General features: G+C 47.5%; 2 protein-coding genes across 6 annotated transcripts in view; one reads left to right on the forward strand and one right to left on the reverse strand.

The window, feature by feature from the left end:
- Positions 1-3,402: 3,402 nt before the first annotated feature.
- LOC147224488 (alpha-(1,3)-fucosyltransferase 4-like) lies at positions 3,403-5,134 on the reverse strand. Its single transcript, XM_086164997.1, has one exon. It carries the CDS (start codon positions 5,132-5,134, stop codon positions 3,968-3,970), a length of 1,167 nt encoding a protein of 388 aa, XP_086021123.1. The 3' UTR covers positions 3,403-3,967.
- Positions 5,135-11,591: 6,457 nt separating this feature from the next.
- The window catches only part of cux1a (cut-like homeobox 1a), a 60,208-nt gene continuing 46,972 nt past the window's right edge, over positions 11,592-24,827 (forward strand). For 2 of the 5 annotated variants that reach the window (XM_086164056.1, XM_086164057.1), the window contains exon 1: positions 11,592-11,744. In XM_086164056.1, the coding sequence (XP_086020182.1) occupies positions 11,682-11,744 (63 nt within the window). In that variant the 5' untranslated portion in view covers positions 11,592-11,681. The remainder of the gene's footprint in view (positions 11,745-24,827) is intronic. The other 3 variants (XM_086164058.1, XM_086164059.1, XM_086164060.1) reach the window with 2 other exon arrangements.

The following is a 24,827-nucleotide window of genomic DNA, read 5'->3' on the forward strand; positions in this document are numbered from 1 at the left end:
GTTACCTCGGCTCACAGCGGGGCATCTTGTTTGCCGGACACGAGGGAACGGGCGAGATGGTGTGTGTGATTTGCTTTTTCCTGCAGCCCCCCCCTTCCCTTTTGTTTTTTTCTTTTTTTTTGGGGGTCTTTTGACAGTAAGATGGATGATTGCAATCACAGGAGCCATCAGTGAGACAGAGCGGAGGTCTATGGGGCAGGGAGACACAGCCATGGGAAACCAGCCGACACATTGCCGCGCCGCCCCGCCATGGGAACGCTGCTGTTTATTTGTCAAGGGGTTTCCTTTTATACGCCGTTGCTTTCTATGCGTTTTCTTCCCTCTTTTCGCCTTTCTGATGCGCGGGAACGTGACGGCGTCCTCGCGAGCGTGCGAAGGAGAGTGTTGATGTTGGGCGGCGCCGTAAGCCCGCCGTAAGCCAATATGTACGCGCAAACCGGGGCGGATTTCACGCCAATAAGGCTCCTCTCTTTGAAACCCCCGGGGAGAAAGGAGGGACGGCCTCGACGCCCCCGGTCAACGGATGTTTTTAAGAGCAACATCTGTCGTACAAATGAGATTACCGTACCTCCAGCCAGGGGCCTCGGAGGTCCTGGATGTCACCACCTGCGAGACGGAGTTCAGGAGGGGAGCGGAGAAGGGAAGGATCTCCGGAAAATGCCGCGGCTGACGCTTCAGAGCTTTAAATCAAATTAAACCGCCTCGGATTCCCGAGCGTTCGCCGGCACGAACCTTCAACTTGTTAAACGGCGCTGCCACCGCCCGCTACCTCTGAGTCGCCATCTCCCGCGATCCGTCCAATATTTCACATTGTTGCTAAGCAACCGCTCACCTCAGCCTCGGTAAACTTGTCGGCCCGCGATATGAGGTCATTTCTAATCCCGCGGGGGGGGAAAGAACGCGAGAATTACTGCCCCCGTCTTTTGTGATACGAGGTGAATTTTTGAAAATACCATCTTTGTTTTTGAGGATGGAGACACACAATATCAGCATTCTTGGACATCCGTCAATGACGTGGTTTGTCAGATATTCACTGCGCTCCAATTCAGAGTTCTCATCTGTTTGACCCAGTCCTGCCACTAATGTGTGTGTGTGTGTGTGTGTGTGTGTGTTCTGTGGAAAGAATCCACCCACCCTTCGCTCCTCCTCTGGCCCATTCTCTCGCCAAACACACCTCCAGCTACAACTGGGAGTGTGTGCGCAGACATCAGGCCATAATAACATGGTTTCATATGATACACTCAGTGTTTCACAGTTGCCAAGTGTTTCGCCCATTTGTTGGTGAAATGTTACGAAATAAAAAGTATTATTCCATTAATTTGGTTTGTAATTTCATGATATAAGACCAGAGCTGGAGATGCGGTGCAGCGGTTCACAGCAAGAAGGTCCAAGGAGACGCTAAATTCATCCACAGGTGTGAATGTTGAATGTCTCTATAGGACATGAAATGAGTGTGAATGGCTCTAATATACACTGCTCAAAAAAATAAAGGGAACACATAAAAAACACATCCTAGATCTAAATGAATGAAATATTCTTATGAAATACTTTGCTCTTTACACAGTTGAATGTGCTGACAACAAAATCACACAAAAATGATCAATGGAAATCAATTGTATCAACCCATGGAGGTCCGGATTAGGAATCACACTCAAAATTAAAGTGTAAAAACAAACTCCAGGCTGATCCAACTTTGATGTAATGTCCTTAAGTCAAAATGAATCTGTGTTGCTTCCTGAGTGGACACTATGATTTCACACAAGTGCGATTGACTTGGAGTTACATTGTGTTGTTCAAGTGTTCCCTTTATTTTTTTGAGCAGTATATTTAATATAACATGAGAGAGAACGAGAGGGTGAACGGCTGAATGTCTGTAAATGAGGCGGTAATGACAGTGACTGGTTTCCGGCCCTCCTGCGACACCGACCGCAGGCTAGGCCGTGTTGATAATGAATAACCGACGATGTAACCGCGACGTGGATCGATACTCGACGTGTTTCTCCGAACATCTAAAAAAAAAAAAAAAAAAAAAAGCACGTCGAAGCCCGAACGCACCTTTTCTCATGCTACACACATCTCCAGTAATTACGGGCGAGATGTTTAAGTGTTCATGAGTAATACTCTAATGGAAAACACTCCCTGCTGTCCAACTCTGTGTTCTTACAAGAGCTCCCAATCTGCCTGACGGGTAGTTGGCTGGAGCAGCGTGAGTGAGCCACAGGTGGTTTTTATCAAGGATCCGGGTTCCGCTCTTGTTTATGAATGTGAAAAAACCCCCGCGGGCCCGAGACGGACCCACGGACTCCAGAGGAGGCGGCGCAGCTCGGGGGGGTGAGAGGCGGAGGATGCGGCCAACACCATGTACTTTCTGCCCTCTGACCTCTCGGCGAAAACCATTCCAACTTCACCTTTCGTTCCATTTCGGCCTTTTTTTCGGCGTTCGGGGGGGGGGGGGTTCTGGCGTGATCTCCAACTCCGACCCGGACCGTTTTACCCGGCAACACTCGATACATGATTTCCTCCAGCCTGAGGTCGTGAGGGTGACGTGAAAAGCCCAGATGGGGGTGGAAGGTATGAAATCCGAGGAACTGATAGGATTCTGCCCGGAGGAACCCAATACGCAGAATTCCCGGTTACGCACGAACGGGATAGCGGGTCCGGCTGCTCCGGCCCGTCTGAAAGCATTACAGCCGATAGACGTCAGCGGTTTCAACAGCTGCGGTGGCATCGGCTCATTATGTGCTACAACATCGCAATCTGCCCCGGCGCCGGGGGAACCGTCTCATTTGGCAGAGCCGAGTGTTAATTCTGTGTCAAAGCGCCGGGAGAGAGGTGTAAAGCTGGACGACCTACGCCGCGGCGCGGGAGGCCCGGACCGGACCGGGGGACTCCGTGTTCTCTCTGTATGTTGTTAGCATGTAGAAGCAAGCGAAAGGGGCGCCGGCGCGCAGCCGTGTCGTCCAGGCGGCCCAGCGGGACGAGACCTCCGGAGGTGGACCTTTTATTGCGGAGACGCGACAGCGGAATCGAAGTTATGATTTAACTGAGTTCACGCCCTCCTTCTAAATCAAACTTTCACTGTAAAATACCTTCCTTTACCCCTTAAATCACCCCGATAGAATTCTCTTTTAACGTCACTTAGCCACCACTAATGCCCCATAATCCCCTAACGTGACGGGTGTTATGGAAGTTAAACATCGCTCTGTGTTTTCCTCTTATCACCAGTCAAAGGGACCTGAATGCGACGTAAAGTGTGTTTTTGGAAAAAACCTTCGTGTTCGATTCTGCTTCTCGTTGGTGTTTTTCCACATCGTGTCGCCCGAAGGCTGCGACGTTCGTACGGAATATCCTCATTTTTCTGGCTCATCAGGACACAGTGAGGAAAACCTGAGTTCACTTGGTGGTATTCTATAGTTTAATCAGATAAAAATAAATTAATTAGAGAAGGCCGGATGAGCTGCGATGACATTAGTGAGAGCAGGGAACGGGCGGAGGAACATCTAGAGAGGTGGAGGTTAGCCGGAGGAAGACGGAATATGAGAGGGAGCCTCGAGGAGGGTTTGAAGTACTGAGGGTCAACAGTCCAGAGCGATGGAGAGGCTGGAGAAGAGGTGGAGAGTGAAAAATGAAAGAAAAGGTTAAAAGAGGCAGCAGAAGTGAAGATGTGGAGGTTCTCCTTGGGAGCGACGAGGACGGGGAGGACCAGGAATGAGTCTGTCAGAGGGAAGGCACACGGTAGATGTTCCTGGGATCAATTCTTGTCGAAATCTTCGCTTGAAGATGTTCTTCGGTTGTGAAGAAGCTTCTCGGCGAGAAGATTTCGACGAGAATCCACCGGGCGACTGAGAACCTCCACACACTTCTGGAGATAAAGTCAGACTGAGGTGGTTTGGACATGAGGGGGATGTGAGAGATCTGGGCAGAGGAGGAGATGAAGAAGGGTGGATAAGCCGTGATCCTCCGGTGGTCAAGACCGGAACCAGCTCGCGATGTCCCGCACCACATGCGTCCTGCCCCGGGTGCGTCTCACCGCCTCGCAGGCCGTGCAGAAGTGCTCGGCCCAGAAGGCGGGTCTGCGGAGGCGGTAGTCCTCCCTCCAGCCCAGGTGGCGCAGCAGCCTGGCCGGGTGCCGCCGCAGCGCCCGCAGGTACCGGGCCAGACCGCGGACCGACGGGAAGTCATCCACGTGGATGAAGGCCTCCGCGGGAAGGAAGCGCTCGTAGTTCCGCCTGGAGGGACCCAGAACCACGGGCACGGCTCCGGCCAGCACCGCGTTCCAGAGCTTCTCCGTGATGTAGTCGGTGTGCTGCGAGTTCTCCAGCGCCAGGTAGAACTGGTACCGGCGCGCCAGGCGCACCACGCTGCCCCGCCCGCGGTCCTCTGGCACCGGACGCCCGGCGCGGCCGAACACGTCCACCGGGAGATACCGGCGCAGCTGCCGGTAGAAGGATACCCGTGCGTGAGACTCGGACCAGTTGCTCACCACCCACGCTGCGACGCGGGGGCGCAGCAGCTCGGCGCGGGACGGCACGGGCAGAAGACGCGCTCCGGTGCGCCGCGCCGCCCCGGCCGTGCGCGGGACCAGGTACCCGTACGGGAGGAAGATGTCCGAGTCCGCCCGGTAGCTCATGGTGAGGTTGAAGACGCCGCCGAGGCGCCGCAGCCCGGCCGTGTGCTCGGGGGACTCGTAGTTCATCCAGATCCACGTCTGCGCGCCGGGCCGCGGCTCCGGCGGCAGCGGCGCCCCGCCGGCGGCGATCTCCCGGTGGTGGATAACGACGGCGTCCGCCCGCCGGTACGCGGCCGGGTCGTCCGTCAGCGCGCAGCCGGGGATGCTGAAGCGCTCGGCGCAGTCCGGGAGCGGCCGCCGCCGCTCGAACGGGTGCGTCCAGATCAGGAGCGTCACGTCGCGGCGTCCCGTACCGACGGCCGGGACCACGTCGACCGCGGCGGGGAGCGACAGGAAGGCGGGGAGCAGCACCAGGAGCAGCGCGCAGCCGGCGGCGAGCGCCAAAGCGCGGCTCCGCGCCGGCGGGGAGGCGCCGCAGCCCGGCGGTCCACGCTGCCGCCGCCGCGCAGCCCCGCTGGGCGCCATCGAGCGGCCCGCCGGCAGCCGGTGAGACGCCGCTCCCATCCCGGTCACATCCGAATCACGCGCCGGCTTGGGGACGCGTCCGGAGAAAAAACTGGACCGGAAAAAGGATCAAACCCTTCTTAGAATTACTTGTCGGTAATTGCAGTCGTTACCGGCGATCGCTTGGAAAGTGCAAAGTTTCTCCGGCCGGTGTCGCGGCTGTGCGTCTTGCGTGGTGCGTTGCCTTGCGGTGCTGGGTGATACCCACGATGTTCTCAGCAGAGAAGAGGGAGGAATAAAAAAAAAAAAAAAAAAAAAAAAGGGAAAACACTTGATGCTGTGTGCGTAAACACTCGGACGTGGCAGCGGGTTCGAGTTCCTGTTGCCGGTGAAAGAGGCCTTTGTGGAGGTCCGCCGGCCCCACGGGCACTTCTAGGTTGTGTAAACACCTCGACCCGGGGTGTGACGCACTGCCGGCGGCTGGGAGGCGCGGAGTGGCGGGGGGGGGGGGCAAAGGTCACTTATGAATATGTTTTATTAAATTTAGCTCGTAAAGGCCTCGCTTTTCTAAACACACATGTCCGGCTGGTGCGGGAGTGGGTGGGTGTGTGTGTGTGTGTGTGTGGTGGCGGGATCACTTCTGACGCCTGTTCTCTGCAGGCAGGCGTCACACGTCTGCAGGATGCATGTCCTATAATTTGACAGTTTGATGAAATGTCGAAAGAAATAAGAAAGGTTGCTCTTTCCAGAAGCGGGCAGCCTCCCAACCCGGCCACTAGGTGTCGCCCTACTCAAACGCAAGGCGGCCTGCGAGGCTTCACTGGGGCTGCTCTTCATAAAAGATGCATGTTTAATTTTACCAATGAATAAATATTCAAAAGTTAAAAAAAAAAGCCATGCAGCGGCGGGGCTGCAAAGAGGCTTCCCTTAAATGTTTTATCGCAGATGATGCACTCCAACCAGAAATGTTAATGAGTCACTCTGCAATATGGGGGTGGTGGTGGTGAAGGACAGGCGTGGGATACCGATCCACAAGTCAGAATCAGCTGTCCAGGTTGTTTTGTGAACCCTTTTTTGGTCAGAGCTCATGAAAAAATGATACAACAGCTGTGCTGGAAATCCAGCGCCGTGTTGTGTCTGAGCTCCGGTGGGCAGGAAAACACGCCGTGTGACTGGGACAACATTATTCCTCCCCACAGACGCAGGAGATGTCATGAAGCCTGAGTGTAAGCAGGGCCGGGGGGGGGGGTGGAATGGCAGCCGAGGAGGAGTGGGAGGAGATGAGGCAAGAGAGACGTGTGTCTCCGCTGGGTCCTCCTCCTTCCTGTGGCATCCATTCACTTTTCTTCACTGTGGAGCAGAAAAAAATAAATAACCCCCCCTCAAAAAAAAAGAGAAAAGAAACAGGTCTTTGTGTGTTTGTGTGCGTGTGTGCGACCGGTTATCCCCATAAGAGGTTTTGTATTCTTTCTGCATTATTTATCCTCCCTTTCAGCTGAACAGTTCTATTTTCAGCCAATCATTTAATGTCCTGCCTGGAGTTATCCTGCGCAGGGAGGAAACACAGCCTTCTCATAAGTTATGGATACACGGCGAAGCTCAATATTACAACCACATGTGAGGTTCTCCGAAGGCGCGCCGGGTCCGAGTTCTTCTCTGCGGTTCGTCCGCAAGTAGCAGGAAATGCCCGGTTATTCAAGTTGAGTGTGAAGGCTTTGAGCCTTCGTTGGGTTTTTCCGGCCACCTCGTCCGTCTCGGCGGCGAACGCCTCCGAGCCGGTCGGGAGAGCGGGCGTCCCTCCGACGGGGAGGTCGGCGGTGCGATTCCCGACACCTTCCGTCCGTATGCCGAAGCGTTTTGAAAACGGCAACCGGTGACCGCTTATTGCCGCTATCGGCCTGCCGGTCGGCCCTCGAAGCTCCGTCGGGCGATCGGTCTCCCGGCTCCTCGCGCTCAAACGCCACATGACGGGCCACGCGTGCACGCCAATTCAACCGGGGGATTTTTCAGTCGTGTTACATGCAACCTTGCGGCGATATGTCCTATTATTTAAGGCAAAAAAAAAAAAAAAACAAACCTGCATAATTCTAAGGCTGGAGGGCTGGTGTTGTGCACGGGTCTTGTCCTCATGTGTTACCGCCCCTGCTGTGTGTCAGACGTAATATGAGTGTGTGTTTGAACGTCTGTGTGAATCACGCCGGCTCGGAGAGAGGTATTCTTTTTTTTCTTTTTTTTTGATGGGACCCTCAGGTCTTCACTCATCTTCCCTATTGATTTTCTCTTGCTTTCCTTTTTTGCGCTCTCAGGGGATGGGATGTCTCAATTGGTCCCGGCCCGTGTAGGAGATTGAGAGCGATGGAGAAACAGATAGAAGATGAGGTGGGGCAGAAAAAGCAACAACAACAACAACAAAAAAAAGGAAAAAAAAAGAAGGTAGAGGCAGGAGGGGCCGCGTGCTGCTCGATCACAGAGGCCCCTCGCTGACCCCTGACCTTGATCATGACCTTAGAGGTCACCCCGGGGGTCAGGGGTTGTGTGAAAGTGCCACGGCGGCGATTCACTTCACTGCTGGGCAGCGATGATCTTATGCAGCCTTCCCAGCCTGTCCGACATGATCAGTGTTGCTCTCCCCAAGGGCCACACATCCATCTCTAACCCGGCCACACGAGGCCCGCTAAAAGCACCTTACAGGCAGAGTCAATGAGCGGGACGGAGGGGGACACGAGCACAAGGAAATGGGAGAGCTGAGGGACAAAAAGGCTGTTTTATTGTCCGGCCCGCGGCTCCGCGGGGTCGGATCTAGATGTGTAACGGCAATGACACAAAGAATGTGTGTTTGTTTTTCTATATTTAAACTTTAACCAGACACACATGAACCAGCCGGGCTCGTCCGAGGGCGAACTTTGCGGGCGTGAAAATGGACGGCCAGCTGTCCCGGCAGCACGGCATGACGGATAAATAATACATCGCGGAGAGAAAAATACAGAGTCATGACCGGCCAGTGACGGGAGACGGATTTAAATCCACTTTGAGCGGCAGCGGCTTCAACAACATGAGAAAAATGAAACACTCGATTGCAAAGTTTTATCATTCTGACTGATATGTTACTGTTTATGACATCATTATTATCAAGTATCTGCTAGGCGTCAGTGTGTGAGCGCCGCCGCCGCCGCCGCCGCCGCTCACACACTCCAGGCAGTGTGAACGACTTCATTTACATTTTATTCCGAACTATTTCTTTTTCTAAAAATGAATATCTCCGCTCGTCAACGAACAGAAACACGCAGCATCAATCAGCTCTGGAAAGGGGGGTTTTCTGTCTTATTATTCCGAGGAGTCACGAGATCATCGGAGGTTTCTTTTTTTTTTTCCCTGGAAAGTATCACGTCCTTCTAAATATGATTTTATTTTTTCCTGTTTTGTTGAGGTACTTCTGAACATTTAATTGAATCAAACGTATCGCGTTTAGAGGGCAAGGGGGCAAGTCAAATCGACGGGCCGGATGAGTTCGTAGGGGAGTTTTCCTCCTCATCCGAGAGCTTGTTTTAGTGTCACCTTATGGAATCTGTTACATGAATGAGAAAATACGAACAAATAAATTAGATGAGAATTAAATGCTCAAGTTACCGCACCGTTCACGGCAAACGTCTGTAGCAGGATCGTTCGTGGGTGGTTTTATTCCTCCGACTCCCACTTGTTCCGACGTACCCGACAGACACCCCGCCGCCTCCACCGCCTCCTCCAGCAGCAGCAGCGGCGGCGGCGGCGGCGGCGGCAGCTCAAGTACTTCAAAGTGATCCACATGCAAGTGAAGAGAGATACTGCATGTTGAAACGCTGAGTTTGAAAAAATAAATCTGGTTCTAACCATTTTACTCGCACCGTTTTCAGTCTGCGGAAAAAAAAAAAAATAACGCACCGAAGTTTGCATGGGTTTATTTCGGATGCACATTTCAGACCTTAACTCGACACCGACGGCACGACATTGTGTTAAAATATGCGGGGATTTTGCATTGACACTGCAATGTGACAGGTTTATGTCTGCCCCGTGAGACTCTACTATCCCCTGATCTGTAGAAGAATGCAGCTTTTATGTTTTCCTGACAGAGAAATGTTAAATATATATTATGGTAACTCGTGAGCCGAGATAAATTGTAATTTTGTTATTTCATGTTGAGAGTGCGCTGATGAATCATGAAGCCGTTTTAAGGGGTCGGTTTTAATTTTTAATGAAAGGCTTCGCTCTCTGTGAGTAACAGTCATATCAGCGGTGCAAAAAAAGAAGAGGAAAAATAAAATCCGGTACGTTTCCTTTATGTTTTGTTCTTCCCCCACAACGCGACGACGCAACATAATGAACATGCTACATAGCTATTAAAGCTGTGGATTATCGCAGACCTGTATTTCTGGTTCGGCTTAATGATAGGTAGGATAACAAGTCATGTGGGCAAAGCAGAGGAAATGCTCGGAGATAGAAAGAAAAGGAGGATTAAAGGCTATATTTGTAAGTTCGTACACTTTCTTGGATAAAACCGCAGCACAAAAAGGCCTTTTGATAGAGCTGATCAGATGTTAATACGTGGACTTTGAAAAACACAATCATTACAGAACAATTGCGATACTTGACAATGTCATTCTGCATGATTTGATTTCCTCTGGTGGTGCTTTATAATGTGCCACTTCTATTTTAAAATAGTTCAGAGGGTGATCCTGAGGGTAAGTAAGTATATATATATATATATATATATTTATATATAAAAGCCTATCACTGGATGTGATGCGCAAACCAAAGCCAACCTTTTAATTCACCATATTATGTCTATAAATGAAGTGTAAAATAAGGCAAAGCTATTTAGGTCTTATATCAGTTATCAGAGCAATGCGCATTATTCATACAGAGGTGTTGGACACACACACGCACACACACACACATAAACAGCCTCCAATCAAGTAATGGCCTGAAAGTTGAGCTAATCCAAAGCCCAAGAATGTGAACGTTTGTATCCACACGGCTGTGTAAAAGGAGGCATTATCTATGGCAAATTCTCATGTTATTTTAAGTCGAGGCGACAAGCCAAGGCTGTAAGAAAAGAAAAGGGAAAAGGATCTGAGGGGTGCAAAAAATACAACTTCTCAATCATTTTTGCGCTACCTGATGGGGTGGCGGGACCCCGATCAGCGATCGTTTCATTACGAAAACACAGAAATGATGGGGATTTTCCATTCGGCGGGACCTCTCAACACCTATGACAAACCAACAAGTCAAACTCGCTCTCGCAACAATGTGTACAGCAGATGTGCTACTTTGATAATGCCGCGCGGCCATAGGCTGGCTTTTACAAGAGGTGTGCGCTTTAGGTGATCGAGACAAGGTTTCAACCGTGGAATCGGGGCATACGTCGTAGTTGCAAATTCTTTGCAAGCAAGAAGCAAGCTGACACGCGGGGAGGGTCAGGGGACGCGGCGCGCGGGAGCGACGCCTCGGGAGCAGCTGGGGTTCACCGGGATGCTCGAGGTCACCCCAGCGGCAGATGTGTGTGTATATATATATATATGCACATTGACACCCCGACCGCCGGGCTGCCACGCCGCCCCAAACGACTTGACTGGATAATAAACGCATCTTAGTTGATGAACTAATTGAGTTAACGTTCATTTGCGACCGAATGCTTCAATGAGCATATCTGGGTTACTTTTATTTGCAAATGCATTACAAACTGAGCTCACAGGGGGTTTGAAAGCACCTTGTCGCGGGCCTTCGATCATTGCGCTTTGTCGCACGTGGAGATCTTGTAATGGCTCCGGAGCTTTACTTCAAAAAGGGGGAAAGATACGATTGAGAGAACCGAAAAGTATTCTTTAAAATCGGATACCGACCACATGTTGGCCTATGCCCCCCTGACGCAGACATTTAAATTGAACGACATCATCTTTATTGTTTTTGTAATAGGTGCCGTAACAAGTACTGCCGGCTTCAATGAAATAAACACATTGGGAAATCCGCTCCAGAGGGAAGGCCCGTTCATTTGGACGCTGAACAAACAAGGCAACAGACAAACACTTCTTATCAATCTACTTCTTTATTTGTCCGCTGTCATTTTGATTTTCGCACAGTAATGACATGGACGTGTAATGACATGCTGATCCGGTCGGAGCCGCAAAGAGCCGCCTGGCTGTGAATGCACCCCTTGTGTTTGCCTTTTAGATATGGCTTCCAAATAAGCCTCTTGGCACTATTTTGTTATGATCTCTGCTCGGCACAATGCATCATGATAAATCAAAAACGGGCGCAATTTGATCTATTTTCAGCGGTGGCGGTGCGGGAAGGAGATCGAGAGAAAGAGAGGGAGAAATTAAGAGCAATTTAACGCCAGTTCGGTGATTTACCTGTAATTTCTGTATGTTGATAAAATGCTATTTAAGCAATTATAATGGCGTTATTAAGGCAACACCGGTGTGCGCCGAGTCCGTTCCGTGGAGCGGAAGCCGGCGGAGCGCGTTGCGGGTTGCGATCCGGTCCGGGTGTTTGATCCGCCCGCTCCTCTCCACTGAACTCCAACCCCCGCGCTCTCTATCAGCATCTCATTCCTGTCTCAATATGTCTCAAGATGGCGGCCAATGCAGGATCGATGTTTCAATATTGGAAGCGCTTTGACTTACAACAACTACAGGTCAGTCCAGCCTCCGCCGGAATCCTCTCCCCCTTCGTTCGCTTCGGCCGTCGCCTCTCTCTCGGCGGCGGTGTTTTCGAGCGCTTTCCGCCGCCGCCTCCGTCGGGTGTTTCGGGGGAGAGAATTCAAGACCTCTTCCTCGCATTGATGAAAGTGGCTCTCTCGCTGATCAGAAATTGATCCTCTTTGTTCAATTCAACATCGATCGGACACCGAGAGCGGGCCGAGCCGGGGCGACGCCGCGGGGATGCGGAGGGGGAAACGCCGAACGGCGGGTGCTCCGGCGGGGAACCGCTCGGTTAGCTATCTTTATGGCGTGTTCTTCAACTTTTACCGGAGCGAGTAGCCGTAGTTAGCCCGACGCTTTAGCCGCGGAGAGGTTGAGAATTTGGGGGAGGAAATACCAAGTGCGACTCATGATACGGTGGCGCTGTGACACCGACCGTTGAGGCGGCCTGAGACGGCCGGGAGACGCCGCGACGCCTCTCCACGGCGTACGTTTTGGTAGCTCTTTCTTTTCTCTTATATTTGTGTGTGTGCTTGTTTGTTTGTTTTTTTTTTTTTGTTTTTAGCTGACAAGTTTTTCACACCGAACACCGGCTAGCGCACCCCCCCCTCCGCGGGCTAACGGTCGCGGAGCAGTTCATGTCGAAGTCGCCTCGGTGATTACGGTTGACCAACTCGGCCGTTTTTTTTTTTCTTTTTTCTTCTTCTTTTTTTTAATTTTAGCGTGTGTGTGTGTGTGTGTGTGAATATATGTGTGTGTTCCGCCCCCCCTCCTCCTCCTCCTGACGGAAATACTACACACTGAGGTTTTTATAGACACTGCCACGTCTGTGGAAGTGGACGGGACAGGACGGTTTGTTGACGCGGTGCTCCGGAGCCCGAACGACGCCGTGACCTTGTTAATTGCGACGAACTCCAGAAATGGAACCGGCCTCCGAGCACCGCGATGCTTCCGCGACGTAGTCTAGGGCACCGATATTTGGGCCTTTTTCAACATATGTGTGTGAATATACTGCGTGTTTTGACCCATCACAAGACAGGCAGACAATGGCACTGTTGTGTTTTTTTTTTTTTTTTTTTTGCTCCCCCACCCGTGGCATTTAAACGTGCATTGCTGCATTTCATTTTTTTTTTTTTTTTTTTTTTTTGTGAATATTAGTCGCCTCCGTCATTAACATACGATTTCAGTCTCGTCCAATTGTTCACACGTTATTTTCCACCACCCCCCTTCTCCAAATCGCACAGGATTTAAAGTTTTATTTAGGTCATGATGCCCCGGTGACTTGGTAGACAAAAGGACAGTGAGCAAGTCTTCCCAGCGGGCTTTGTGTTACACTTGTGCCACATCATCAAGGCTTCATTTCTCCTATTTATTTGATCTTGTTTGGGCCTCCTACCCCTGCCCACTTGTTCATGAATTATGGAAAAAAAATTGTGACTGCTTTCTCTTTTCTGTTCTCACTATCTATCTCCCACCCCTTCCTGTCCACCCCCCACCCATAGCCCTGATCTCTCTCTCTCTCTCTCTCACTCTCTCTCTGTCTCACTCTCTCCCCCCTCCTCCCTTGCAGTTCTTTTCCTTCTCTCTCTGGCCCTTCACCCTGCTTTCACCCATCTCTCCCCGTTTGAACTGGTGTGCGAATGCGTGCGTGAATTTGTCCGAGATCAGTCCTTTTTTTTTTTTTTTTTTTTTTTTTTTTCATAGATTGACTGCCAGCGCGGACAGTGAAGGCGCTGCCAGCAGCCAGGACATGAAAAATGCATCGCATAAGTTTGTGATAAGGCCCTGGGTAATTATGGCAAAGGCCCCTATCACAAGCGATTAGTCAGGACAGTGAATCTGAGCGTGTGCAAAAAGGCTGGCGGTTGGCAGGCCTGTCTGCAGGATAGGAATCAGTTGAAGCTGGTGTGTGTGTGTGTGTGTGTGTGTGTGTGTGTGTGTGTGTGTGTGTGTGTGTGTGTGTGTGTGTGTGCAGAACTGCTCGGAACATTCACTGTCTATTATTGATGACATCTTATTTACTCTCACTCCCACTGAGAGGATCCTAGAGGAAAGCCTTCAGAGAAGAACCTTTTTTTCATATCCTTTTTCTGAGGACAATATCGGGTTAGTACGATATGATCGTGGCCTGCACACGGTCTTGTCATCCGATCGCTTTCTTAATTTTCTTCCGCCGTGCGATCGAACGGACAGTGTGCTCCGTGCAAGTAGATTTACGGTCTGTTTTGTCTGCGCAAAAGACACCAGCAAAGAAGTGTTTTGTGTGTTCCCCTTTTGATGATGAAAATCCAACCCAACCAAGATGTCAGTCGCTTTAAACCATCACAGCCTATTCCTCAGGCTCCAACTGCTGATGTTCATTAAAATCTTATTTGATCAGTGTGTCCCATTCCCAGTGTGAGAAACTAGCTAGGTGGTTGTTAAAGGACAGAGAGTGCTTTGAAACAGCACAGCGAGCTGTTAACTTGTCTTTTTTTGCAGGCTTTTTTTCCCCCCTCTTTTCCCCCCACCACTTCATACACAAATGGGTGCAACAGTGATGCTTTTAGCAAGGTCTCATATACTTGCAAAATGGTTCAGTGATTCAGAGATGATGGCAGGGTGACAGTGAATTACAGATGGAGGAGGTTTTAACATCTGTAATCCCTGTCCATCCATTACAGAGTTGCGTTTCTTCAGAGGGGATCATCACTCTCCTCTCCTGTTGTTGTTTTTTTTTTTTTTCCTTTTTTCTTTTTCTTTTTTTTTTTTTTTTTTTTTGACCCAGGCAAGCAGTTTGCTGGAACATTGTGTTTCTACTTGGGAGCGATGAGAGATTGCGCTTCATTACTGGCAAGCCTTAATAACATATGAGTGAATAGCTTTGCCTAAACCTATACTTTGTATTTTTCATGTGAGCTTGGAAAATCAAGAACAGACCCCTCGGCAATACAGAATTCCCAGTTTAGGCCCTAATACCTTATATCTCACCTCATAATGTTTCTTGGAACAAAACACCCCGTAGTCATTTCGAAAAAATAGTTTACTACGTTAGTAGACCGTCAAGTAGTTACTCAGATGAAAAGCGATCCGGAGTCCTTCTCCCGTTCGCACCTTCTAAAAGGTAAATTCAGTCACGTTGGTCTCAGGCTGAACCCAGTGCCGTGGTCAGCGGCAACACGAGCGCTCGAGATCCCTCAGCGAGCGGCCCGCTGTTGTCTGCGTGAGTTTTAGTGTTAATTTATGAGCTGGTTGTCTGAACTCACTGGTGGGATATTTTTACCCCTCTGTTGCTGCACAGGCTGGGGGAGTATAAAGGAAGGGGCATCACGTCATGCTTTTACTGAAGCCAACCGGTTCTCTGCCCAGTGACAAAACCTGGCATTGGGACTGAGGTTTTACTGTGTGTTAGAGGGTGTTGAGCGACTAAGCATGAGTCAGAGAGAGGCATGAGTGCATGTCAGGTCTTTGGTCTGCCCTCAGTCTACGTTAGTCGAGGCTACATCATCCTTCTCTCTAAGCGGTTATAGTGAATCTACACCATCGACAGAGTTGCAGTCAAACACCAATAAAACTTTTCTTCATGTACTTTATGGCCAGCGAATTGTCAGCGGGGAAACGGTCTGAACCGTAACTCTCACTCCGGGACAGTTTATAAACTATCGACTGCTTTGTACTCGCAACCATATTCAGTTTAGTCAAATTGGAGGTGTGTAAATTATGCATGAGTTAGAATGTACTTATTTTGTTAAATCTTTGTACGGTTGCAATATTTTGCCCACTGCCGTCTGATGTTTAAAAAAAAAAAAAGAAGAAGATATAAAGCACTTAGCAGAAGTCAACAGCAGTATCCAAGCAGATGGTGCCAGCAGCACCTAATGTCAGCTTTATGCAAAAGTGGGTGTCAGACATGCTCCCAGTGAAATATAAAGGCTTCTGAATTCATGTTTATGATAAAATATTTGCGATTTATACAGTGACCCAATAGAAACCTGGGTTTGGCCAATAAATCCATGAATAATATACTATACTTTCAGGGAAGCTGAAGGAAAGTGAGCCTCCTCTTTAATATCTCCCGTGAATTATCCCTCCACTCCTCAGATGTCTCCCAGTTGATCACCGCTGCCCACAGCATGTACCAAGCCGGTGAGGCAGATAATTTAAAAACGCTCTGCCGAAGTTGGGCGTCTGGCCGCATTTTTGAAATTCTTTTTCTCTAATTCAGCCCATTAGTTGAACAAACGTGATAGAAGAGAGTGCATTATGATATCCCGATGTCTGTTGCCGCGCATTTATGAGCGAGTGAGTGCCGGGGTACAGCTCCAAAAATAGAAAATCAATATGCGGTGCTCAAATCCTGCATGCAACGGGTTGCCTACAGAAATGTAGTGATTGACTTTTTTTTTAGTGTTTTTATCAGTTTGAAATTTATGACAAGTGGACATCAGAGACAATGCTGTCCAGAATAAATCAACCTCATTCCGCTTTTGTTTTCGCTATGGGCGTAATGGTCTAATGTTCGCACTCTCTGACGTGACCGTTTTTCAGATTGTTAAAAAAAAAAAAAAAAGAGTTCCACATGTCTTCCATCGAGCTGCATATTGACAAATCGAAATGCTCGTTCAGGTTGATTTTCGTTGAGAACTATTTGCATATGATTTAAAGATTAAACCCCCTTCGGAAGGACAGCCCGCCAAACCAAAACCTGAGCGCCGCGATGCCCAGGGAGTGTGTGAGAGATGCAGACGAACAGAGAGTAAAGTAAATCCCGGCAGAGGCCTTTTTCAAGGGAGGCGATTGATGCACCTAATAATTCATTTTCACTGAGTGGCAAGCACTTCTGGCCAGGCGATCTGACAGGCTAAGCGACAAGTTGGCGCGATCCTGTCAAACCGTCACCTTTGTGCACGTCTCACGCGCACGCCTGCTCATGACTGGCGTTGAAATGCACTGAACTTTGTTCTTCGCGATGTATGGAACGCCTTGTCTGTAAAGGGAACACAGTGCGACACAAAGGAGGCAGCCAGAATGCGCTTGTTTAAAAGGCCTTAAAGCTGTGCTAAAAGACTAATGTCGCAGTGAGGAAACTGTTTAAGCTGCATCTTCTATTTCTGCTCCTGTAAATACTACCGGCCAGGTTTTATATCCACCGCCCTGATGTGTTGATGCGAAGGCAGCCCTCCACGTAGCTTTATCATGGGTCCGTGAGCTTTAAGTTGATGCTTAAATTTAGACGAGGCCGTCCCCTCGCACTTTACCGACCGGCATCAGAAGACTGATGTAGTCCATTTTGCTGACCAACAAGCAACGCTGGTTTTATTGCGTTGATGTATAGCCCCAGTTTCTCATCCTGTTGCAGCGCGTCTATTAAATGTGCTCCCGTCTGTTTGTTTTTGCAGGGCTGAAGTTTTATCAGGGCACATTACATGCAGAGCAAGTGTAGTAGAAGAAAAAGTTACCTCTAGTTATTTCACATACCCTCTCACTGAACCAGATCTCACATTAGCCCCGAGACCCCGTTCCAACAATTATCGGACCCTTTCCATTTTTACCTGGTGATAGTAATGCTTCACTACAAGCCGCTAGCGGAGAAAAGAAAATATAAAGATCGAAAAGACAATTGGATAATTTATTACATTGTTGTTTTCCTTTTGGACTCAAGATGAAATCTTGCATGATGTGTTTATGATACAGCAATTCGAATCACCCGTCTATTCACTTGGGTCATGATTTATGAAATATGATTCATTTTTAACCCTTTTGAAATAGATTTTCTGCAGTGCTTACATGTTTTGTTGTTGTCAGAATCCAACAGAAAATGCAATTTAAAATAGACAAACGGAGGAAAAATTAAACTACATAAAGCTTGTTATGCACGGAACTCAAGGGAAAATTATAACATCAGCAAGTCTTTGTAGACGAACAGCGCTGTTGCCGAAATGCTCCCGGAGGGATATGACGCCACAGTGAAGACTTGAGTAAAACTGCTTTGCAGCCAGACTTGTCGATGGATCCTGTGGAAGCCAAGCCGAACAGCTTTTTTTTTTTTTTTTTTTTTTTTTGGAAAGGTACGAGCTCGGGTTGAGGCTGATTTATTAACTCCATGTTCAGATTCCTTTCATCTGCAAGCTGCTTTGCTTTGACAAAGCAGACTTGAGGTGAGCTTGACAGGAAGTGGGTACGAGATCGATGACAAGTAATTGGCATAAGCAAGATTAAGCGTGTAATAGGTTGAAAATATTTGTTTCGATACTTCATCGGTCGCGTAGGATACCCTGTGGTGTAGTCGCGTCTGGAAATTTGAACAATTTCAGCATTCACTTGGGGCTGGATGTTATTAGGCGTGTATTAAATCCTTGTTATTGTGACAAAGTGTGAAGAAACAGATGCAAAATGCCATTTAATAGTTGTCAAACTAATCTGCCGTTTTAAGCATCAGTTGAACATATTCTAAGTGAAATAGTAATTGCGTGCTGCTATGAATACAAGCGAAAGCATTGGAAAAAGTTGCTTTTAGTTGCAGCGGTGCAGCAGTGACAACAGTGAAGCCACACACATCTTCTCGAAGCCTCGTCAGACATGTTTAATGTCTTTGATACCTGAGACCGAGGGCATGTTGAATCTTGTCTTGAAAAATGCTGCCATCGAAACTCAGCAAAGAAGGTGAGGTAGTTTATATGGATAATTCATTTTTGAAATTTGCAAACTTTAGAAACTGCAGCGGATGATAACTTGTCATATGTCGAAAGCTGTGGTTTTCGAACCATTTGTGGATAATACATGTTTGGGATGCCTTTAAGTTAATGTCTATGAAATTCACTGGCATCCTGCACGTCCCATAGGAGAAAAAAAAACCGAGGTTAACCACGCTCTTCTGCCATGACTGTTAACGTCTTCTGTGGTGCAGTTTACCCATATTGTCTATTAGAAGGACATCTCGCAGCACACTCAGCCAGACATGGCTGCGAGACATTTGGGCTCGCAGCCCTTCGGATCCCAAACACTGACACTATTCTTCAAAGCTGCTGCCGCATTTCAAGACTTATTTTTCTCCAGGACTGATATGTAAACCGATCAGTAACCGATTAGTTTCCCACATTCACAGAGCTTCCTTCTTTGGGCCGAGAAACCAACATTCAGCATTTTCCACGGGTCGTCTTTGTAACGGCTGCGGTGTTTACCGTACTATGTAAACAAATCCCTTGCTGCTGTGTTGATGCCTGATGTCGCATAAAACAAGTCCAGGCGGGCAGCTATGTATTTCCTTGCAGAAACGTATCCTGCAATACTGGGGGGGTCAGGAACTATTGACTACACTGGAAAAATCTTTTTTTTTTTTTTTTGATACCTGTTTGTAGTTGCTTTCCTATCTCTAATAATACAGAGCAAACTTTTGATCCCTTTCCTTCCTATCTGATAGATTTTGAACATTTCATTCAAAGTTACTTCTTTCAGCCTGTTTTCGACCCTGTGGCTTGTGTGCTCCTCTGAAATATGCTTGTGTAAAAGATACAGGAGCATAAATCATGTGGCTGATTGAAAAAGACATAGTGTTCCGTATTTGATACAGCTGGTACAGACATACATTGTATTATTAAATGTTTTCAGTGTTTTTTTTTTTCTCTCAGAAAATTATGTACATTTTCAACCCACATTTTCATGTTTCATGCAAATCTTTGCTCTTGTTTAGTTTCAGTTGGAGCATGTCACCACATTTTAGTAGTCATGTTACAGTCAATTCATATGTCAGATTCAGGCATAGGAAATTTTTTTACAGTCGAATCGGCAAACGTGTTAATATCTTTGAATAATATTCATAAAGTATCTATGTAGGGGGAGTAAATATTTTCTATTTTTTTGTCTTACTCAGTCATTCTCTCATTTAGCTCCATGTGAAACTGTGTTTACCTGTCAAAAAGTGACTGTGAAAGCCAAAAAAAAAGAAGAAAATATCAAAAAATCTATATAAAAAAAATGTTTGTGACGCAACTCCATCGTTATCAGTACTGAGAAAAAAAAAAAAAGTTTAAAACCACTTTATGCTGTCATGTGTTTGTTCCGGATATTTGTATTATCACATGTTTTACAACATTCTACTAATAACCTGCTGTCGCAACAAAGACAGAACTTCCACCCAACAAGTACAGACAAGATTATGTGGGGCAGTTTCCAGATCCCTGTTTTCAAGCAGGAGGCGTTATTAACAGACCACACGGGGAGCCTCTCTCACCTACAGCATCACTGAGTCTCCCCATATCTAATGACAAGAGCAGCACTTCTTCTGCTGCTCTCTGTCTTGTTAAGAAAGCACGGGCGCTCAGTGAGCAGAAGCATTTCTCTTGGCTGATGACAGAGTACCTGGTCCCTCTCCACTTACTTCGAGATTACTCGTTAACTAGTAATGATTCATCGGTGTAGGTTTATCGTATGAAGGGAAAGGTGTTCGAGATGTCCATATTTGGGATGAAATTCAAAACCTTTCTCCGACTATGATCATATACATGTTGCGAAATGTGAAAATGCAAAGGCAGAGAATCTCTGAGAATACCAATTTGTCAGATCACGGGTGAAAATGTAAACGGTGTGGTTTTACTATGAAAAGAGCTGAACCCTCACAGATGACAAGCTGGAACCAGCGCCTGCGTTATTAGGGGGGAAAAAAATCTCAACTTTATTTGCCAGAACAGTTGCAGATTTCCTGTCATTCCCATAATTTATTTAATTGTAAAAAAGAAAAACATATAATACTTCATTCTATTTTCCGTCCTCCCGAGTCATTTTTACACATTGGACCCACTGATGAAACCCAAGAGGCGTCTGGTGAGAGTAACTGACTATTGACAGATTTTGCAAAAATAAATTTGTAACGCTTTCAGAGCGTTTTATTGGTTGTTCAGGATCAACCGGCAAGCTGAACCGCAGTAGGAGTCTTTTTCAACGGGCTAAACAAGATGTGAACATGGAAATGTACGCAGAGGCGGTGAACCCGAAAACGTAAAGGAGTCCTGTTTCCACAAGGTACCATGATGTAATAATTTAGACGAGCTGCGGACAGTCACGCACTTTAGATCGGCGTAGAAAAAGAAATGGACAAGTTTGGCTGCCCGCACTGCTGAGTTTGAAGTTAATGCGTAACGTTTTTGTTTTTTTTCTTTCTTTCGTGAATACGGCCCTCTGCATCAGCCCGCTAAAATGTGTTTCTGAATCTGAGACTGTCTGCTGGAGCCAAGATAATGGTCAACCACTTGCCCTACCTAATTTTAGGCTTGTTTATCTCACTATTATCAACTTGTCTCGGCTAAATAAGGCCTCGGGATCCTTTATACGCTAACCTGATCCCATGTTAAACCAGCACCAGGATCCGTATCACGTTAGATCATTGACCGTAAGTATTGAATTCTAATAGCCCTATTGGTGTGTCCTAATGGTTCAAGTATTGAATTATGATATTGGCACGGGCTGATGGCCCTGGGATTGAATTATGATATTGGTGTACTGCAGGCTAATGGTTCTTGGTATTGAATTATGATATTGGTGCACTTTGATGGTGTAGGGATTGAATTATGATATGACTTGCTATCTGCTAAAAGCTCACTCTGTATAATTTTCAATGTCAATCATAGCTTCAGTTGCTAGATCCATAGCTGGCCTTCAGGCTGAACCCATCAGTCACATCAGAAGGGAACAGCCTTCAACCTTTAGTTCTCGCTCCAATTTTGTTACTCACTTCTTTTCCCCCGTGGTGTCTTCAGCTAAGAGTTTTTTTTTTTATTTGCTTTTGCATGGATTTGCGGTTCTAAAAATTAGAGTTCATGGAAATGGTGCAGGAGTGGATTATTGTTACCGCGGTTACATTACCTTGCAAATCTCTCAATCTCCTTTTGAGATATGACACAAAACACATACATTTCAACTTTTATTCGGTAAATAGTGCAGTTAAAACCAATGGGGAATCAGACCATGTATGAATGAAGTAGCAGCTATTTTCTTCCTCTGTAAATTCAAGCATTTATCCCCACATTCTTGAGGAGCTTAATGATAAATTAATGGAACTGTAATGGTTCTGAATCTTATCTGGATCTTATCTAACCTCATTTCTGTAAGTGTCCACACCTTGTCAATGTTTATGTTGAGTTCATTCCCATTTTGATAGGTTTAAAGCAAGCAGAGCAGTGATGGTGCTCTTGCCAGCTCACTGAGTAAATGGAGGGCCTGCTTCTGTGTCAGCCCTCTAAAAATAAAACTGACTGCTGGCTGGGCTCAGCAGAAAACTACCACTGATTACGATGATTCAACCACCCCATATTCACAGGTGTGTGCATATGCGGTCGTTGGACGGAAAAGATTTATGCTAAAACTGTTTTCCGTGTGTTTGTTTGCTGTGTTTTTTTTTTTTTTTTAATTTCCGGTTTTATTTTGATGTCGCTTTGTAAGTGAACCTTTGATAATTAGTTACAGCCCGGTAAGAAATGAAAGGCGGTAAAATAAAACACACAAGACAGGCCCGTGGCTTTGTCCTCTAATACAAAGTGCATTTTCTACTAATGATCCCGGTCCTGTGTCATTGAATAGCCTCTGCCAAACCTTTGACTTGAGCAGCTGTCAGACTGGAGACAGAGTTCAGAGGTGCGCTGACCTGGCAGACCTCACCGTGACCTGGACTGTCTGACTGGCCTAACCTTTGGAGCGAACAAATGATGACTTCACCATCTGTCTCGCTTTTAACCGGTCCGGCCTCCTTGAACTTGAACTTGCTGCGCGGACGTCGAGAAAGGGGCGCCGCACAAAATGGTCGAACAATTAGCCGAGGTGTTTTTCGCAGTGCCGACGTATTGGTTTCGGCGTTTTTTTTTTTTTTTTAAAGGCCCGCCGGCTCGGCTTTAGGGTTCACAAGAGCGACAGCGTCTTACTTTTTTTGGCTTCTCCAGGTAGCGCTCGACTGTTGAGGCGCTGCGCGAGATACAAAAAAAACGAATGAACGACGTTAAAGTCGGTGCCCGGCCTCGCGTCGGCAAAAGTGAGAGTTGTCCTCTCCGTGCAGGGGAATGGGGGAAGGGCCTAAGTGTTTAGTAGACACAGGCTCATCCGCTGACTGCTGTCTGACCCTGAGTTCAGCAGTATGGTTATTAATAGGCCCAGAGGCCTCAACTTCCAGGAGGCCCTCTGATCAGTTCCAGATGTGGTATGAGAGCGGACATTTCTAAGTGCGTCTATTCATGTTTCACATGAATCAGAAAGTAGGGAGATGGGCATTTTCGCCAGACTGATAAAGAGAGAGAGGGAGGAAGGGAGGGACAGGAGACCTTTCCACAGCAGGAGTGTGTTTTGTGAGTCTTTGTTTTCATGCGTGTGTGTTTTTTTGCTTATTACACCCTTCCCTCGCTGAGCCCGAAAGGCCATAAAACGTATGGCATCACCATGGCGACCATAATAAGCACCTATAAAACAGCGTGTAAACGGTGAAATAAGACAAACAGACCAGAACAGCCCTGACTGGCTGGCTGACTGAATGGCTGCCTTCCGCCATAAAACTATTTGAGAGCCAGACTGAAGGAATGCCTTCGAGGCTGTTGTGGCTGTCACGACACATGAAAGGATTAGGCTCTGTGTTTTATCTCCTCTTTATCTGATGGTAATGGATAAGCTGAGTGTAGCCTATCATCTGACGCTTGGGCCGGGGGTTTGATGTTTTAGTAGGGTGATGGTTTGTTGAGTTGACCGCTTTGGTCTATTGATTGCTGTTTGATGGTTTTGATATGTAGGCTGTGTGGAACAGGTCAAGTCTTTTATGCAGTGAAGGCTCCAAATAGCTTTTAGATGTCCTTCACTCCCCCCATTACTCTAGTGGTTCGTTTGATGTTTGGATCAATCAATAGAAAAAGCTGGAGTTCTTACACATGCTCCATCCTACTTCCCACTGAGCTCCACTTCTCTGCCTTCATTGTTCAGCTTTTATATCACATTCTCTCAACACAGAATAAATGATATAATTACAACTCATTACTTAGCCTAACACAAGCTAATTATTCTGTCATCGCTGTAAGGATTAGCCATGCTGATTCTCCTTTTCTCACTGCGTTTCGACGCCTTTTCCTCTTGAAAGTCATGCAAGCGGAGCACAAAACTCCCAACTCATAAAGGCTGAGTAAGACCTAGCCTCTGGACACGCTCCGTCGACATTCGCGGTATAGACCGCGGGAGTCAAAATCAGTCACAAGTTGAAGCCTCGCTGGAAAACAGCGACAGCTCGGTCGTGACACATTGTAGGCGATGAGCCATTTTGATAGGTTTAATTTATGTATACGCACCGACGTGTTGTTTTTATATGTTACGCCGCAGCTCACGCTGATGTGTCACCGGGGCGAAAATAATGGGATGCAGCAGACGGGAGAGGCGAGGGGTTTGGTACCTTTCGCGCCGGCACCTGGGATTCGGTACTCGGTACTCCAGGGCTTGACAAATTTCTAACCGGGCTCCCTCATCCCCTCGGGCTGCTGTGTCATCAGGCAGCCCGAAAATGACGGCGATAGATAGACAAGGTCAAGGGTGTTTATCATTCACATTTGAACCCGTTCCAGATGGAACTTTCCTTTTTTTTTTTTTTTTTCCCACTAACATTTCAAAAATGTCAAGGTAACGCGGAGACAACGGACCAGTTCTTTCCGGCATCAACCGATCACCCAGCTAATTCGTGAATTGACTCGACATGTTTACCAGGTGGCTAGAGATGGTCGTTTGTGACGTTTTGGTTGTGGGGCCCGCAGCGGATGAATTTGTTAATGTTGAATGTTAAATGCTACGCCTTGGGGGAGGGGGGAGGGGGGGGGGGGCTTTGAAACTATCCAGCTGTAGTTCAGCAAGTGTATTCAAATGTGCCATTAGACTCTGGAGCCGCAGGGACCGTTCGTTTCTCTAACTTGACCGAACGAAGCTTCAGGGTCGACATAAATAAACAATTCCTAAGATCATCCCTGAACGTATAAAGGATTGTAAACAACCCGCGAAGAGGTGAGATCAAACGTCTGGAAAGGCTGTCGTGTAGAGACGTAACTGTGCGACGTGTCAATTTCATTCAATATTTCACCAACTGCAAACGA

The sequence above is a fragment of the Fistularia commersonii genome, chromosome 18 (assembly GCF_037954325.1).
Source record: "Fistularia commersonii isolate RoL2024-O1a breed Wild chromosome 18, RoL_Fcom_v1.0, whole genome shotgun sequence".
Lineage (NCBI taxonomy): Eukaryota > Metazoa > Chordata > Actinopteri > Syngnathiformes > Fistulariidae > Fistularia > Fistularia commersonii.

Bases quoted from the DNA above. Each gene is read 5' to 3' on its own strand.
- LOC147224488 (XM_086164997.1), bottom strand. From the start codon at position 5,134: ATGGGAGCGGCGTCTCACCGGCTGCCGGCGGGCCGCTCGATGGCGCCC.